Source organism: Pagrus major, chromosome 18 (assembly GCF_040436345.1).
Source record: "Pagrus major chromosome 18, Pma_NU_1.0".
Taxonomy (NCBI): Eukaryota; Metazoa; Chordata; class Actinopteri; order Spariformes; family Sparidae; genus Pagrus; species Pagrus major.
The window spans coordinates 30,124,349-30,143,971 of NC_133232.1; the positions used below are offsets into that span (position 1 = coordinate 30,124,349).

Below are 19,623 nucleotides of genomic sequence, written 5' to 3' on the forward strand. Positions count from 1 at the left end.
GTCACTTCCTCCTTTTTATTCTTTTAACTTCACTCATAAAGTCTTGAATACATGAGCAGTTTATACGTCAGCATCAATCTCAAAGACCTAATTTATATTTGAAATTCACTCGCTAAACATCTTTTGAAAATTGTCATACTCAAACTTTCAGAGGCGTAACAGATTATTAATCAAAGCTGGTAATGAATGAGCAGCAGTATGCATGTAAAGAGCATCTTATTCTCTCTGAAAGATTCCAGTAAGGCACTGAAAAGGCTTTTGTCTCATACGGCTGCACAGATTAGATTAGTGCATAACACAATCCCACAAAAGAAACTCTGTTGCCATGTTAGTCTCCAGCACTGAAACCAGTTGCAATAATGTATATGTAGATAAATGATTCAAGCTAGTGCATATTGAGTTGAAATAACTTCGAGTTTGTAAAGAGAGGATCCACCAAAACTGACTATTCTTACATCTCGTGCTAATTCAGAAACAGAACAACATTTCTGTTCTGTTTTAAACTCACAATCCCAAAAACTCCCAGAAGAGAAGAATATGTTCTTTTTTGCAAATGAACAGTCAGTTTTGGTGTAATTCCCCTTTAAAGAGTGATCCTCTTCACAGCTTCTTAGCACAGTCGGGGCAGTAGATCTGTTCTCCGCTGATGACGAAGCGCTTGTTGGCCAGCGAGAGGGAGCACTTCTTGCAGTTGAAGCAGTACTCGTGCCAGGAGTAGCCCTCGTAGTTCACCACGTTGGTGCCATGGCCGAACCCTGCAGAGATAGACAGACGGACAGAAGGACATCCGTCAACAAGCAAAACCCTGATCTCATGTCTTAAACATTCCTATCACATGTCCCAATATTCAGCACAGGTTGGTCTCAAATGACGAAAAACTGAGATCTTAAATCTGGAATTAAAGCTTGTTTGAACAAGGACATTTGAATTCCAGAGTGTGGAGGCTCAGTATGTGGACAATTCACAGTATTGATGGTGGCTGTCAGAACAAAGTAATGTAAGCTGAACTGGGCTTCAAATATGCTTTTAACTGCTTTTTTTTCTCTTTTTAAAGTGACTGCCCATCTTTCTTTTAATGGAAAACCATGGTATTGATATAAACCCTGATGAAGACTTTCAAATGTGTTGGTTTATTCATGATTCAATGAAGGATTTTAATAAACTGCCAACCGAGGTCGGGTCTCTCTTGTAAAAGAGATCTTGATCTCAATGGGCCTTCCTGGTAAAATAAAATATCTTTAAAAAAAAAAGCACTTTCATTATAAGTATATTACTGCACTCCCTATTATTTTTTTCTTTATACTTTTACCTCATTTCAGATTTTGAGTATGAAATAAACTTAATTTCTAGGAAATGATTATGTAATTTGATACTACTTATAGGGAAAATGGAAAGGTTCTTTAAAGAAAAGCTCAGTTTAAACCCCAAATAATCAATTTAATAGTCATTTATTGTTGAAAACTTTATGTTCCCTCATGATGAATTGTATGCTTGCCTGAATATAAATTTCACACTGGTGCGTGTGCAGCCAACCTTCAGTGCACCGCCTTAAAAACCACTAAGTTATGCTGAAAATGAATTGGAAAAAATTGAAAATTCCTGTAACTTGTATGAAATTACATACTGTTGTTATAACATACTCTAGGAAACTTTTATAATGATTAAGAATGATAAAGCGTCATCAAAAGATCTGCTTTTCCTGCTGTGTGACACTGAAACTGTGTCATGATGAATCATCTGAGGTACTGTCGTTGCAGCACATCCTCTTATGTCTTATGACCGCATTGCCTCATGGTCTATTTCGTCATCTGTCTGTGGATTATAATCTGTCAGATGCGATTATAGTCGTGCAGGAAACATCCAGAAGAAGAACTGAAGCATTCTGTGAACATTCATGACCATCCTGGCATGTTTGCAGCAGAAATCATACTAATGTCAACGAGTGTTCATGCTTCCCTGACCTGTGATCGGGTTCTTGCAGCCATGGCACTTCTTGGCCACATCAGTCTTGAAGCAGTCCACGCAGAAAACATTGTTCTCATGGGAAGTGAAGCGAACTGTTGCCAGAGGTTTACGGCAGGTGTTGCACACGAAACACTCGGAGTGCCAGGGCTGGTCCTGGTAGCTGATCCCTCCGGAGGTGATGGCCTGAGAGGGTCAGAGGGACACTTTGATGTCAAACACTACAGGGCCGCAATATCATTCATCAATAGGACACTGTGCTGTTTCAGCTCCTCCAGACTGGCAAACAGCAGCACACTGATGAATATCTTTACAAGCACAAAACACACACAGAGATAGGATCAGTGCTCGTACCTGCTTGCAGTGGAAGCATTTCTTGGCAAACTTCTTGTCATGGCAGGGAGCGCAGTAGATGTCTTCGCCCTTGGTCAGGAAGCTCTGTGCGCGGATTGGCTGCTTGCATTCAAAGCATTTGAAGCAATCCTCGTGCCACACCTTGTTCTTGTACTCCACGTTCTGGGATCCTATGAAACATAAACATTCAATAAAACCAACAATAGTTGATGCAATCTAGCCCCTCAACATACAGCATGGTCACCGCACTTGGGTTAAAGGCCTTGAAAACACGTTGTCCCCAATATATCCAACATATAAGTCTTCTTACAGACAGGAGGAACATTTTGAAACATAAAACTTTTGTCACTCTTCTGAAGAATGTTTTCACGACACATAATTCTGTTTGCTTCTACCACAGTAACATCTGATCTAATGTGATGAAGTGAAATACTCATTTTGAGTATACTAATGTATATAAACATGAAATTTGCTACAGATACAAGTCGCTGTAAATGCTTGAAAAGTGCTTGAATTTGAGTGGGAAATTTTGAGTTGTAGGACCCTGCTGGAGTTGTGACTTAACGTTATGCACATAAAACATCACCTCGCCCATGAACAAGTCTTATTATTATTATCATTATTAATATTATTACTTTTATTATTATTAGCGGCTATAGCTTTATTAGCCCTTATTAAAGGGCCACAGGTCAGATTCTGGGCTGCTGCAGTGACGACACAGCTTCTGTACATGGGGCGCGCACTCACCATCAGCAATGGCAGACAACAACTCCCATGTTCTCAAACTACTCAAGTCTTTTGTTTTGTTTTGATTAAGAGACCTCTAGTGGCAGAAACTCCATACTGTGCCTTTAAAAAGAAAAAAAATATAACAGTAAACCCACCTGGCATGACCACCTTGTAGCAGCCCTGGCAGCGGTTGCCATCCTCCCTGGCGCCACACTTGCCGCACATTATCTTGCCATCATCACGGGCGTTGAAGGGCTCAGAGGCTAGCGGCTTGTAGCACTTGGCACAGCGGAAACAGTCCTCATGCCAGTGGCGGTTCTTATGGTGCAGCTCCTGAACACAGAGGAGGAGGAGGAGGAGGAGGAGGCGCGTGGTGAGCAGAGGTGCCTCACTGAGCTCTCATTAAAGTGGAGTTTGTTTACTCATCATGTGGACTGAGGCTCGGGGCCAGAACACAGAACGAGCCCATGTGGCAGGCATTAAAGTGGAGATGAAGTGAACCGGGACGTGGCGAGCCGTGAAGGAGTTAGAGGACTTTGATGGTGAGAATGAGATATAAAGTATTTAAGCCTCATTAGATGTAATAATACATCTTTTTACAGTTTTAACAGCCTGTGACTGCGTGGTGAGAGGATTATGGGAGCAGAGGCCACTGCAGGATGATACACAAGTAGTGTAACAGACTGAGAGCTGTCTGAACAGATGAGAGATGACTGAAGGAAACACACACACATAGAAACAGCCTCGCTTTCTTTCTGTCTTTTACTTCTGTTTTTGTATTAACCCTAATGACAACCACAATGGAGAGATATTAAAATTCAAGACAGACAGGCCTTTTCTAAAAGACATTTTGAAATGCAGTGACAAGTCAAAACGTCCACTCAGACAAAAGACCTGATGATTATTTGTTTTCAGCCAAAGGAGAAATATTATGCTCATTTTTACATTCATGATTTTATTCTGGGTTACCACTAGAATAGGTTTGCATGATTCAGTGCTCAGTGCTTTCTTATATTGTGGAAACTATTATTGTGGAAAGTTGATTTTTTTGAGATACGTGGTTCTCACAGAACAGCGACATTGAGCACATCTGTATTAATGTAAGAACATTTGCTGTCACCAAAACCTACGCAGCTATTTTTACAAGAAACAATCATTTAAAAGTGACTTGTGATAACAACTTAAAAAACTGCTGAGTGACTACAAAGACATCAAATTATCTGTGTCATTAGATCAATAATATGTTGTTTAATGTATATGAATATGAATATATGAATACAACCTTAACTACAACAGAGTATAATTAAATTTACCTTTAAAGAAATTACTTTACTTTTTTTTTTTTAAAAAACATTTCTGTTTGTCATAAAAGGTAAGCAAAATGTCATATATCTAAATGGCAGTGATGGAAGAAACACTAAGGTGGTGTACTTAAGTAAAAGTAGCAACACTGTAGTGTAAAAATACTCTATTACTATATAAAGTCCTGCATTAAAAATCTTAATTATTACCAAAACTTAAAGTACCAAAACTAACTTCATTTTTTTCCCTTTTTTAGGTCCATTGTAGAATCATCTATATCGTATTAATGTATTATAATAATTGATAGATCCAATTGTAGTTACTTTTTATACGGTTGAGTATGTTAATCTACAATAATACATTTTAGTTTAGATGATAAGAATCTGCAAAGTGACTCAGCTAAATTCATCAATTATATGAATAAAAAATTGAATTTTTCCATCTGAACTGTAGAGGAGTAGAAGTAGCATAAAGTACAAGTATCTCAAATCTATACTTAAGTACAGTACTTGAGTAAATGTACTTAGTTACTTCTGTCTCCTGTGGGCCTTTGTGTTGTTTATTCTGATGCTTTGGTCACTCCCTCCTTTACTCATTCATTCTCTGTCTGTCACTCACACTGTGTTTTCACCTTGGTGTCGGCACCGATGGGGCGTTTGCACTCGGCGCAGGTGTTGGCACAGAGCTTGTCGAAGCACTTGGGGCACACGTGCTTGTCATCCTTCTTCACATACTTCTTCCCGTGCAGGTTGTCACGGCAGTAGTAGCAGTCGAAGCGCTCACTCATGGTGGAGGTGAGATAACTCTTGGGACCTGAGGAAACACAGGTGGCTGTCAGCACAGCAGAGCCTTCCTACATGAGTTTCCTTTAGACACCAGTTGGGGACAGTGTTGCCCTTTCCTTCATCCCCATGGTTCTTTGAACAATGCAAGCCAAAGCTAGAATTCAGCAGTGATGGATTGAGATGATTTAAAAGTGCTTTACAGCTCAGAGAAATGTGAATAAAAGATATAAGGGAGACGGAGATTCAATATGAGAATTTAATGAGAACAGAATATGACTTTAAAGGAAAAGTTCCCCCAAAAGTCAGAACTCAGTCAAGATCTACTCACTGATGAAAAGTCAGGTGAAGTTTTGTAGTCAATAAAACATTTCTGGAGCTTCACAGCAAAACAACATTACAGCATTCTCCTAAACAACTGAAGTAGATGGGGGAAAAAATCAACCGAAAGCAAACAAAACATGGCTCCACTCAGCTTGTCCAGTGTAATGTTAATCTCTGGAAGCCCCGAGATCCCAAACCAATTTGAAAAGACTTTATTTTCACCCTCTTTTAAGCTGAGATCTTCACCGTAGCTGCTAAGCTAAAAGCGTTAGCACGCTACGAGGCTGTATGGAACCAATTTATGTTTTTCTTTCAGATGTTTTGTAAAGTTTTAAAAACAAGTGCCCGTCTACTTCAGTTGTTTGGGAGAACGTTGCAACACTGTTTTTCCTGTGAAGCTCCAGAAATATTTTGTGGCTATTTTGTGACTTCCCCTCGGCATGAGGGTAAGTAGATAATGACTGAATTCTCCTTTTTGAACAGCACAGTGACGCCCAAGGTTGTAACTGTACATCTGACCTTTGCACCCTAAAATGTGAAGCAGATCGAAGCAGAAATTTGTGGAAAAGGTTGTTGTTTTTTTTAAGAGTTTCTCCTTTAATATTAGGAAGAGTAACACAGTGAAAGGCAGCTCTTTGCAGCAGCATACCAAACTGATGAGAGAAGTGTCGCTGATGTAAAAAAAAAAAAAAGCAGCCCACAGATGTCTGCTTGTTGTCTGCGTGCTTCCTGGCCTGCAGACTTTTTTATCAATCTCTCCCTGGAAAGCTCATATTTTTAGACCGTCTGCCTCATTCCCCCCGTCACCCCCAACTCCACCTCGAGGACATCACCCCGACTCACCCTCTTTCTGCCTCCCTTTCGTCTGGGTCATTTTATTGGCTGTTAATGTAAACACTATAAGCCGAAGTTGCCTCGCTCCTTCGTTCATCAACATTCCTGCATCACGGGCGGCGTCCGCTGGGAGCAGACTGAGTAGATTACTGGAACAACTGTTGTGCAGGGTGGAGTGAGTGGACATTATTATGCTTTATCTACATCACTTTAAAGTGCCTCTCTCTCTCACAACACACACACAGGATGTCAGTGAGAGCAGCTGAACAGTCAGAGTGATGAATATCATTTCAGTAGAACAGGAGCGATGGAGGAAACAATGGGAGGAATGACATTTTGTCCGTGTAACCATAGGAACAAGGAAAATATTGATGATAGGAGGCTGCAGCTATTTCAAGTGGGATGGGGGTAAACAGAGATGAGCCTCCCGCAGTGTGGTATGTGTCCCTGATGTGTGTGTGTGTGGACGGATAGATAGGGATAAAGACTGGACTGAGGCCTGACACGCCCCACTCCGCCTAAACTCACCGCTAGTAGCATTTAATGTGACTAAAAAAGTCACCGAATCAAACACACACAATGCTCGGGTCTCATTATTAAGCCCAGCCAGCTCAGAGATCTATTTTAGACATGCCCTCTCTATTAAAAGTATGTTGACCTTCCACCGGGGACACGTGGAGATGGATGCAGAGTGATGACCACTGGGACTATGCAGCTATTGTGGCTCCAGTGTCCAGTACTTTAATCTTTTGTCACAAACAGCTTGACAGCTGCCCCCTGTCAAGCGGGCGTGGTATGCACCGACACTCAGCTGTGCGGGGGAGTGGATTATATCACCGTGGTCCCTTTGGGGGAGCAGGAAAGGTCAACGCGAGATCAGTTTGAGAGGTGAGTCAGAGCGGTGCGTGTTCAAAGACCCACACTGTATATCAGCCAAATCAACAGCGGATCATCATCCAAACTCTCTGGGATAATGACAACGTGTTCACTTAGAAGTAGGCCTCCTTAAAAATCAGGTCATTTGAACATAATCACAGCACTATGGAGGAGGAGATGACTGTTCTATAGACTTTATACAACATGAATCAAGAAATGAATATTTCAAGAGAGCTCCGAATATTTGACTACGAGATGAGACCATCACGTAGCTGCAAATGCTCAGCTCATTTCTGATTCGTTTGACTGCAGTAAATGGTTCAATCATCCACCCAGATCAAAATTATTAATGCTGAGCACAAGCTCATGAAAGACTCAAAAGTGTTAAGAGAAGAACAACCAGCACACATCCTCCATAACACTCTTTACTTAGCACTGTAGGCTACCCGATAGGTTTTAAATAATTGGGCAGGAAAGTAGATGTTTTGATTCTGAACTCATGCACTTGAAGAACTTTATCTAAGTGGGTCGATCGTGTCGCTGCTAATCCCCCAACAGGTGCTAGTGCGTGTGGGCTTTAATGGCTCGGGTTTGAACATCTGTTCGTACTCTTTTTAATTTCTGAGCTCACCAAGACGAATCCTAATCAGTTATGTTAAAAGGATTGAGTTTTGGGCCCCTCTACAGTCATCTACTCCATCATATCAATGTGGTCATTGCATTGAGTTCCATCTGCAAAATACATTATGTAGTTTAGTTTTGTCTGTATCAGTGCATCAATAAGAGCACAGCATGATGGGATTAATTTAATCTCCCCAGCCAGAGATGGGGACGATTTCAGATTTTAGTCTTTGACATTCAAGTGGTGTAGTTATTAATTTTTTACTGGAAGAGGCTGTTTGAAGTCAATGAAACATCAACAAAAGCTCTAAAAAGCTCTTTTTAACAGTAAGGACAGCATGCCCAAGACTGTAACTGTAAATCTGACCTTTGCACCTTAAAATGAAAAAACCAAATCCACGGAGAAACTGCACGAAGTATATGTTTTACGTTTTCCCTTTGATATAAGAAAGACACGCTAAAATGCAGCTCTTAGCAGCAGCATACCAAACTGATGAGATAGGTGTTGGTGACAAAAAAACAAAAACAAAAACCAACAGATGTCTGTGATTTAGTTTATATCTAAATTTAAAAAGTTTAAATCTGTGTGAGTGCATCAAAATATCACAAATATTATGGAATTAAATAAATCCCCTCAGCCAGAGATGCTGTTTGAACGTGTTACACATCATCAAAACAACAAGACCAGCTTCAAAAAAAGTTTGGTGCATCGTTTATCTTAAAATTGGATGAGATAAAATAGAATTTAATTTAAATAAAATTACAACAGCATAAGATTTAAAACAATAGGATGGTAAACATTAAAGATTATAAGCGGTTAAGAACATGCAAAGTCACATTGTTCTGCTGGCCAGATACTTTGATTAAACAGAAATCCAGAAAAAGGACATAAATATGGAAAAGAGTGATGAAGACACAAGATGACGGCTGGCGACAGGCTGCTGGTAGTTGATTATATTGTTACATATTGTTGCTGTCTAATTAAAAAAATGTATCTTAAAATTTGTTGAGTTTTACAAAAAAGATAAACTGAAGGATTAAGTCTGAAAACCCATCATAACAAAGCTGAAAACAGGGTTATCACGGGACAGAAATATGATGTGTAACACCATACACCTGAGACAAATTCACGTGAAATCTAGGGAAATTCTTCCTGAGCTTTTCCGTGATTACTGGTAACACAAATGTCAATAATTTACAGCATCCAGCGTTAAATTTTACCTGAGTGTCTGTAAGTCATGATTGGTTCCCGTCAGGAAGAAAAGAGGAAGGAGAGAAGAAATGCAAGGACAGGAGGAGACAGTAGCATCCACAGAGGGTCAAACCCAGAGACCGCACGCCTCTTTAAGTTATGGGGGGCTGTATATACCCCTCTGTGACCCGCACACACCCCCGACCCCACGTCCACATCCAACCGTGGGCCCTCCTGTCCTTTTTAGGGTATGCATTAGAGAATAGAGCGGATGAGAGAGAGTATGATGCAGAGGGGATAGATTAGTTGATAGAGATTGGATTCCACTGCTGTAACATCAGAAGGTGAAAAAACAAAAACACAGTCTGGAGGCTGTGAGCGATGGCCACCGGGGATAACAGATACTCCCTCTGCCCCGACAGTTAGCTTTTTGTTAGAGAGTTCAAAACATGCACAGATGACACGTTGATCACATCATAACTCAAACAGACGACTCACAAGAGGAGCGGGTTGATATAGCTGACCGAGCTGAGGAGAGACAAAGTGTTATATCAGCGTGTCTCGTCAAATCTTCATCACTGCGTGTGAGAGGATATGTCATATTTTCCAGAAGATAATGGGGTGTATGCTCAAACTAAGTGAGCCCTAGTAGAATATTTCAGAATGGGAGAAAAAATATGATCGTCAGTGATGATTTTTTCTCTCTGTTATCTCAGTGATTTGTATTCCAAGAGAGAATATTTCCTTTAAAGCCTCAGGAAACACCCAGCGCATTCCTGATAGAAAAGCTAAAAGTCACAATGAATCGTCTTACATAAAGAGATCAAATGTCCTCATCCATCTCCACTCTATCCACTCAGACTAACAAACAATTAAAGCTAAAGCTAAAAAAATATATTGCAGCTAAATATGAGTCAACATTTCTGAAATTACAGTTCACATGGCTGTTTTTTTTAAAGATAAAAACTGCATTTTGACACTTTACCAATGCTTTAAGGTATTCAATCCACATTTATTCAATGTTTCTGACATGAAAAGTTCCAAAATGTTAAGATATATAAGATATCTGTCAATTATCAATCAAATCTATGTAAAACTTCAGAACCTATACTTTGTTACTGTTAACTGTTACTAATTGTGTCAAATTTTAGAAATGTTTTTAAAGCATTAAATGTGCATCTTAAAAATGCCATCTATTACATACATAAGAAATTTAAAAAAAAAAAAAAATTTCATTAAAAAAAATTGAAAATATATGGTTACTCATACTTTTTTGTTGTCAGACGCTTTGGAAACAAGTTGTGAACATAAAACGCACACATCGTCACCTTTTATGTTCATATTGTGAACTTGATAACTAAAACTTTGTCACCATCCCGCCACTTCACTTTCATTTTATTTGTGTTTTATGTGTTTTCTGTCTTTTGCTGTTTCCCTCCTGTGTTCTTGTGCTCCTGCCCAGTCTGCTTCCTCTCCACACATCAGCTCCTTCCCTGTTCCTTGTGTTTTTCCACTCGTTGCCCTCCCCTGTGTTTCTCCGCCTCACCCCACCTGCTCCTCACCCCCTTGTTAGATAGTTTAATTTGTCTAGTCTAGTCTTCTGTTCAGTCCTTTTTGTTTTGTCTCCCTGGAGTTCCTTTGTGTTTGCCCGCTCCTTGTGTGCTGTGATCCTGAAGAAAACTATATCCATTGCACTTCCTGCCTGCTGTCTCCTGCATTTAGGTCCACCTTAGGCGTTTTTGGATCTGAGTAACCTTTCACAGTTCTGAGAACCCTCTTTTTATTGTTTACACACCACAAGAACTGTGAACAATTGTAGTTCTTAGAAATCCGTTTTGAGGAACTTTTTTAGCTCTAACTTTAAAGTAGGTACCCTCCCAGCACCACAGGAACTTTGATTGGTCGATCTCAGGAGCCAACACCAGCAACCGCCATTGTAAAAACCCTGTCAGCCCACAAAAGATAAACAGCACATAAAGATAAAGTCACTTCAGGGTTCCTATTCCTCTCAGGACATCCAAGTCCAATATTCACTTTCCTTTTAGCTCTGTTTTTGGTCTCCACCAGCTCCTTAGGGAAATATCTGTCTCTTTAGCTGCTAACTGCTCTACTTTGTTCATCGGCGAGTTGCTAATATTGTGTCCGTCTGATGTTTGGTGCTGAGCTCGTCGATGACAATGGATTTTTAGAGATTTTACCACTAAAAAAAAGTTGCTATGCTAACAAGCTACGCTATGAAAGCCATGAGAGTGAACCAAAACAGTAAAGTTGTGGGCTGGAAAACCAAAACAATCAACTGAAAGAAGCTAAAAGTTCTGCAGAGCTGCAGAGTCAGATGATAACTCTCTGTAGTACTGCTTGAAAATCTGTTTAATATTGCCATTTCTATTACTGCCAGCTAACAATCATGATCTAAACCATCAGGACCATCATTATCTTTTCTGAAATGGAGCAAATGTAGCTCCACATGGCACTTCACTCTGATTGGTTTGGGCCTTCAGAGTCAGACGAGCTTAAATACAGAAATATAGGATCATTATGGGGATGAGAGGAGACTTCGAGCCTGAGGAGACCGGCTAAGAGAGGAAATAATTTAGTTAGACTCATGATAAATTCAGTAACCTCAGTTAGGAACCATAAATACACTCAGTTTATGAAGGGAAGGCTCGTCTCTTAAATATATTCAATAAACGTCTTCATACATCACACACAAAACAAATCAATACAGTTAGCTAGCCTGTGTGTGTGAGTGTATCTGTGTGTGTTTGTGTATAAAGGGCAGCTGGTTGTAATTACAGATTTGATTTGGTCCATTACCACAGAGCACAGCCTTACGTTTGTCCTTTTATAATCTGTCACCTAATTATTCCAAAACCCACAAAGACTAATTAATGAGCAGGAAGGCGCCATGACTCCCGGCCTACAGAAACCTCCCTCAGTGTTACATCAGGAAATCTGTTCATCCTGCTTCTATTTCCTCCATTTTTAGATTGGTCTTGTTTAAATATCTCGCCGTGATGCATTTCGCTGTGGTTCCATCAGCAGAGATTTCATGTGGGATTTGACAGTCAGATGTGAAAATGAAAGAAAAAGCGCTCTGTGAACAGACATATGGTGTAATGATGATGATTGTAAAATTGTGTGTACATGTTACCAATACATCAGAGGTCCAATATTATTGGGAAGCAGCATCCAACAAAGAAATAAAGAGTGCATAATGTAGAATAAAGTGTTTAAAGTCATTTATATTCTCTATCATAACTCAATAGCTCACAATTCTGTCCTTCAGGTTAGCGTTACTAGAACCAGTGGAAAGGCAGTTAGCATTAGCGTCATATGGATAAAGGGAGGTAGTTGAAAGGAAAATGTTACTGTATGTGCAGGGTGAAAACACTGTGTGCACATTAAAGCAACATGATGTAGAAATTGGCATTTTGTGCGATTTGGCGCAGTCCAGTGATGGAGTCAGAAAATGACTAACTACTGTTAGTAACATTTGTTTAGACAAGTTGTTAAATTAGCTTTTTAACCTGCAGGGCATGTTCGTTTATCCATTTTCTCTTCCTGTTGTGATTTCCTGACAACACGAGTATGAAGTACGTCTGGTTTCACGCCATCATGCTGCACATTAACAGTATTGTTTTGTGATGGTGTTAACTCTACCCAGTGACTCCTGGCATGCAGTGCCCACCTTCCCACATGCCATCTCCAAAGCCCTGCCGCTTTTAATAGAGCAGAAATAACTCCTGATCATCTGCAAACAATAAAAAAAAAATAAAAAAAATTCCAAATGAAGGAATCCAGGTTAAATACGTAGCTGCTACAGATGATAAAATACTCTCTCTCAAGTACAGCGTGTGCTTTTGAAACTCATCCTATCATGAGATGCAACATGCACATCATGAATGTTTTGGTAGGTGTTGCCTCTTGGCTACAATCCCATCATCTCTCACTCTCTAAGTGGTTAGTTTGGTGTTTGCAGGCAGAGAGAAGCAGGAAGTCTGACCTGTACTTCCTGAACATATGAGCGGAAATCACTCAGTGTGACTGGAACAAACACCCTCACTTTCCTCGCTGTTACCAACAGCAACAAAAGCCTTGTGTGTGTGTGTGTGTGTGTGTGTGTGTGTTTCTGAGAGCTCATATTCAACTTGACCTCTTGCCCTGGACGTCCATGTGTCTCACCAACCCCCTCAAATCTGGTTAGCGGGCAGACAGACAAGTGATACTGAGCCAAGCTGTCAATGTCAGGAGACTCAGTGACTCATCATGTACACACAAACACAGTGTCAAGACAACAGGACACACACACACACACGGAGTTGTATTACAACACAGACTTAAGGTCAGTGAGTGAGTGAATAAGTCAGGGAGTGGCTGCAAGACCCAGACACACTGAGGTTAAACATGTGTGGACCAAAGGCCACGAGGGGAGCTCTATCAACACACTAACACTCCTGTCCAACGGATATGGCTTGAAGTGTTGCAAAGACACACACTTTCTCACACACACACACACACACACACACACAAACACTTCCAGATAAAGCCTCCACTGTATGCCAGCGAGCACTTCACCTCTCACTGGTCTCACATGACTCAAGCCTCAAAACACAGAAGAAGTCAGTCCCTTGCTCTGACGTGTGGAGGGAAGAAGAAGCCTGATTGTGTGCTTAACAATATTTCTGATAAAACTTTCAATTCTTCATGGGCAGTGCACATTACGTTGAGGTTTTTCTCTTAAGACTCACGTCACTCGACCCTCAGAGAGTCAAAGTGATACCCAGTTTCGGTTTTCCGACACAGAAAGACAGCTTTTATTTAATCTCACTGCCTTTATGCTCCCACTGTGAGCAACGAGAAAGCACTTCGGCAGTTTGTCCGTTAAAATGAGGCAGCCATTTTTTTAAGCACCCACAAAATACTTACTTATACGCTACTTTATAAACAATTAAATACTGTTTTTTTTTACACCATTACTGTTATGTGACAGCTATAATACCTGGATAATTTGTGGAAAATTATTATTCATTTTTGTAGACTTAAAGGTCCAGTGTGTAGGATTTTATTGTGTTTTGTTACCTTTAATGAGCCTTTATATCTACAGAGGGAGCAGGTCATCTTCCAAATAGTCCATCATGTTGCACTGCCATGTTTCTACAGTAGCCCAGAATGGACAAACCAAACAGTGGCTCCTTTTCTAGTTCTGGAGGGGGAGGCGAGGTGTATCTGATATCGCCAAGGGTGTTAAATTTGTGTTGACAAGTGGTGGAGACATAAACCCTCAGATAAATTTCTCTTTTTTTAAAATGGTCTTCAATATGTGCGATTTATTTGTGATTAGATTGTGCTTTGATGGTCTATGCTCATCACATCTATTATCTAATGAATGAAAACAGTTTTCCTGCACATATTGTCGACTGTTGCTTCTTCCTAATTTATAGCCACCCAGATATCTGGGTTAAGATTTTGTCACAATTTCACACCAGAATCAGCAGCAGCCTCTTACTAATGAAGGTGGTGACAGAGAGCAAGCTACTTTTCAGAACATTTTTAAACAAATTATGCTTACAAGAGGTGAGGGGGTCCACAGTGTAAGTGACTCCTGTGGGTGCCACCTTGTTGCTGCCATTCCCAGAACATCATAATTAATGATGTTCTGGGAACAACATTAATTATGATGTTCCTGGACAGTCATTTCAACTTAAAAAATAGTGTCAAAGTCTGGAGCAAGTTGACGTGGTTTAATGGATATAGGACTCTCGGTCAGGAGGCTGGGGTTTGTATCCCATTTAGACTGTATGTTATCCTGTTCACTTATCATTTTTCACAAAAATGTGATTGGTCAGCTTCAATGATGGTTATTATGATGTTGCAGGAACAACGCCGACATATCGGTTCGAGCCTGAGGCGAGGAGTATTTAGTTTGCAGTCTACAACCTCACTGCTTGATACACTGGCTTCTTTTCTTAAATAAGGCATCAGACCCTCTCAGTCTATTTCATTCTCTCACTGTGGCTCTCTCCTCATCTCTTTCTCCTTATCGTCCTCCTTTATTCACCAAGTAATCATGTGCAGTTCAGCTGAGACTCTCTCTGGCTGAAGAGGTAGAAAAAAAGGAGCGGACAGGGAAGCTGTTCGACATCCACTCGGCTCGCTCAGCCCACACGGACAAACAAGCAGCATTGCCTATTTAGGAGTAGAGCGCAGGGCTGCTGAGAGCCGTTTCATGTGTTTCATCAACTCAGTCATCTACTCTCAGACACACCCTCTGTGTCTGTCTCTCACTCTCTGTCTTTGTGCTCCATTTGCAAGAATGAAAGAGGTGATGAAACCGTCTCCGCCTGAAGAAAACTGCTGGCACAAAGTGATCTCAGTTGCCAAATGTCCTGCTGTCGGTCTGATGGAGAGGAGACCTCACAGGCGCTGACAGACAACAGCTTCATTAAAGATTTATATGAATTGTACACTATATGCCAGGCTTTGTGAATGAATGATGTGTAACTGCCTTTGTGCTGATTTTACATCAAAAATTTCAAATAAAAAGACTTACTGAGTTACAGGGGATTGACTTAAAAGTGATTTATAAATTCCAAGCCGCAGAGTCAGAGCAGTCTTTTCAATATTAAAGTGGTTTAATTTATTGCTCGGTTAAGGCCAAAGTTTTTAATGGGCTTTGAAGGGTGGTGAAGTCATTCTGGAGCCACAGGGAGGTCCAGTGTGCCGGAGGAAGGACCGTAATCTCCAAGTCTCTTTAATGACATCATCTGTTTGGTTTGGCAGCTGCCCAAAACCAGAAGGGAGGAGACGGTAAGCTGATGTGCGCTTTCACAGTTTCAAGCCACGCATGTTACCTTTGAGGCTCTGCTGTTTGTTATGAGGACGCCAGCTTTTCGATAATGTCACTGCACATCGTTTGAGCTACAAGATTAGAAGCCATAGAAACTGATGCAAGCCGACACACCAGTCCTGCAGCCCACATTGTGCATTCAGACATTACAGAGGGTCAAAAAATATTCGGTTCAGTAAACATTATAGTAATAGTTCAACACAAACGATGTCCTCAAGATTTCAATCAACGTCTACCTGACGCAGCATCAACATGACTGAATATTATAAGCTGATTTAAGAGGTCTTTTTATTGATACTGGCTGTATAGCACATACTGCACAATGGGCTAATCAGTGATGGAAGAAGCATCATTATGACACTTTTCCACCTTAAAATAACAGCTTCAAAATCATGTTGACGGTACACTGTGTTGTAATAGGACGAATGGCATCTCTGTCACTTGTGTCTGCACTGTGTGACTTCAGTGAGAGGGTCGGATCACAGCGTTACACACCTTTACTTCAACACACAAGTTTTCAACACATAACAATGTTATGACGTGATGAGTTGTGTTTGTAGTTAGCACCTACTTTACGCCTGACAGATTGTTACAGACCTGGGATCTGTATTTACAACAGTGGTGTTGCACTCTGTAGCAACAAATGGCACAAAATATCAAATTCTACATAACGTTGCTTTAAGTAGAAGAAGCAATATCTCACTATGGAAATATTTTATTAAGGGTAAAATTCCTTCATTCAGGACTTATATTTTTATATCTATATTACGGGATTGTATTTACTCATGCATTAACATCCCTGTAATGTTGGAGTTGGGTTAGATGCTGATTTTAACTGAACCGTTGCAACCAAAGCCTCCTAAAAGTATATAAACAATTACTCGATTAGTTAAAACTCCTGGTATTGAAAAAATACTTAAGTAAAAGTACAAAGTATTCTTCTCAAACGCTACTCAGAGTACTTTTTAACTGCTGATATTTATTGGCTGCTTTTGGGTGGGTCAGATTGTAAAAGTGCATCATTTATTTGTAAAATCTTAGTGTGTAAAGCAGAGGTGGAAGTAACTAATTACAGCAACTCAAATGACTGCAATTAAGTCATTTTATGGGTTTTTTCCCCATAAGTCTTGTATTTTTACTTGTACTTAGGTATGCATGACACCTTTGCCTGCATTTTTGCAGCCAATAAGGCAATTAAATATCAGCAGTTAAAAAGTAACTAATACTCTGAGTAGCATTTGAGAAGTATTTTTTTCAATACCAGGAGTTTTAACTAATCGAGTGATTGTAATTGAGTAATATTTCAGTAATGTAACTTGTTGTGGCTGGGTTACATGCTGATTTTAACTGCTTTATATACTTTCCGGTGGCTTTGGTTGTAACAGTACATCATATTTTTTTTTAAAGTAATCATAGTTTTGTTTGTAAAGTATAAATATGAAAAGTAACTAACAATATAGCTGCGAATAAAGTTTTAAAAATCAGTCTAAAATATGGTGGTGTAAGTAGAACAAAATTGAAATACTCAATTAAGATCCTCAAAATTGTACTTAAGTACTTCCCTGGGTATAAGCAACACCCACTGACACAGACTTTAGTTTATTCCTGAAATAAAAAGCTCAGAAGTAACTTTCTCTAAAGAATAACCTGTACATCAATATACTGTAGGTAGATAGATCTTCCAGAGTACGTGCCACTGCAGTGCCAAACAAAGCGCATCACCTGTTGCGCAGCGCAGCAGCACCGTGCCCAAAACCATTAGGAGGGCTAAAAGACTCACAGAGATTTGTCGCACATTTAAGCATTTTTAGTGAGCCCCGTCTGTGAAACTGGTGGTGTAACTGACGGAAAGTTTGCCGGAAACCTTCATGCGATGAGATAAAAGCTGCAATTACGCATAATGACTGTGCGTAAATAGATCAAATAACCGCCTCGTGATAAACTTCTCCTGACTACCTGTTAGTTTAACTGAGCGGCCGCCTGATCATCTGATTTTTTAAAGCACAGCTGTGACTGTTTTGGACTCACCTCTGCAGAGCGAACAGATGAGCGTCTTTCAGAGGACACCAACAATGTGTCCGGTGGGTTTGGCTGGGAGGTGAAATCTGCGGAGGCAGCGCAGCTTTAAAAAGACGGAGGGAGCAGAGAGAAGAAAAAAGAGAAAACTGCAGGACATGAGCCAAACCTCTGTAAGCTCTCATAAACAATGACCTCAACCAGGAATTTACAAGATCTCAAAAGTTCTCATTGGCGCTGAACTCCTGAAGAAAATAAGGTCATAACTTTTCTGCATCAACGAGCTCTTGAGACTAACAATCACCTTTTTGTGCGAGGTGCTGTGCAGGGATCCCAGCTTGAACGATCCCTTATATTTATTATCCTCTCTGTATTTGAACGTTTCTGCTGCTTACAAAAGATGGACCGACTCCTCAAGGTTGACACACTTTTGTCCTCCTCACTCTCTCCTTCTTTGGTAATGAACAGGGGAATTACATCAAGATGACTCATTTCTTAACCCAAAGTAAAATGCATGCAGCCTGTAAACTTCACCCTCAGAGTTAATCCACCACAATTACAAAGGGATGATGAAATGCTCTAAAGGTGTTATGTAATGCAGATGCCAGCTTTTAAATCAAGGGTGTCATTGAGACTAAACAGCCAGGACTCCATCCAGAATGTGTCCTTCCATAGAGATAAACATCTAACAACAGGACCGAGGTGTGAGAGGGAGGGTGTGTGTGTTGGTACAGTCAAGGTGCAGATGTGAATGGAGGGTTTTTAAGGTCATGAGGTCACATACGTTGTGTTTGTTGCTCTAACACCAGAGCAGAACATCTGGAGCAGGACGTCTTATTACATGCCATAAATATGTCTTCTTCTTTTTGACCATGTATTTATGCTCGTATGTATCTACTTATAAAGAAACTCTCACTTAGTTTGCTGTATTTTGGCTGTTTAAAGTGATGGGGAGGGAACATTTCTGTGATTGAGAAGAAATTAAAGGGGCTCTATGTGTTGTAGGGAAGAAATTTAATATTTACAACATCAATCAGGTAATAATAAAAACTCAGAAGTATTTATTTTTAGACAAGCTGTTCTCAGAGGAAAATAAGGTCCCCAGAATACTGTTTGATGCTAGAAAGGTGGCAGGGTCCGCCAAATATAAACAGTTTATTCAGTCATGAAAACAAAAGGAGTTTATTTAGTTAGTTTAGGCATAAAAAGAATCAGTCAGTGAAGATCTTTCTCTTCTCATTAAAGTTTCTTCCCCAAAACTACAAAATGCACCTTTAAGAAATAAATCAGCTTTTATAAAGTTAGTTGTTCTTTGTTTGACTACATTTATTTCACTGAATATCCACAATTCTAATAAAAAAATCAATTCAATGTCATGTTTTTTGAACAGGTTTGATACATTTTCAAATAATATTATTATTAGACGGGCACTAATGCCTTGTTTCTCTTTATAAAGGCCCGACACTGCAGGTAAGACTGCCGTATGTTGGGGGGTAAACAGTGACTTGACTTGGGACTTGACTTACCTTAAAGCAGATATAGACTTTAGATAACTTTTTTTAGGTTTTGTTACTTACTCTAGTAGAAAGAATGTCGGTTTTGAACCGCCTCAGGTCCTGGTGGTGAGAGGAAACACATATCAGCAGGGGAACAGACTTCGACACAACACCGGAGATTCTCCATCGAGTGAATGCCCACCTGCTCACCATCACTCTCCCTCTTCACCTTCTTTGCCTCCTCCATCAGCGTGGAGTAGAGTTTCCACATTATTTCCGCTGTTA

At 40.1% G+C, this 19,623-nt stretch overlaps 1 protein-coding gene across 1 annotated transcript; it reads right to left on the reverse strand.

The window, feature by feature from the left end:
* Position 1: 1 nt before the first annotated feature.
* Positions 2 to 17,936, reverse strand: fhl1a (four and a half LIM domains 1a). The gene is made up of 6 exons (XM_073487576.1): positions 17,855 to 17,936; positions 4,979 to 5,160; positions 3,201 to 3,378; positions 2,317 to 2,486; positions 1,962 to 2,148; positions 2 to 755 (listed from the first exon to the last, which is right to left on the reverse strand). The coding sequence occupies exons 2-6, from the start codon at positions 5,132 to 5,134 to the stop codon at positions 601 to 603; spliced, it is 846 nt and encodes a 281-aa protein (XP_073343677.1). The 5' UTR covers positions 5,135 to 5,160; positions 17,855 to 17,936; the 3' UTR covers positions 2 to 600.
* Between the last annotated feature and the right edge of the window lie 1,687 nt (positions 17,937 to 19,623).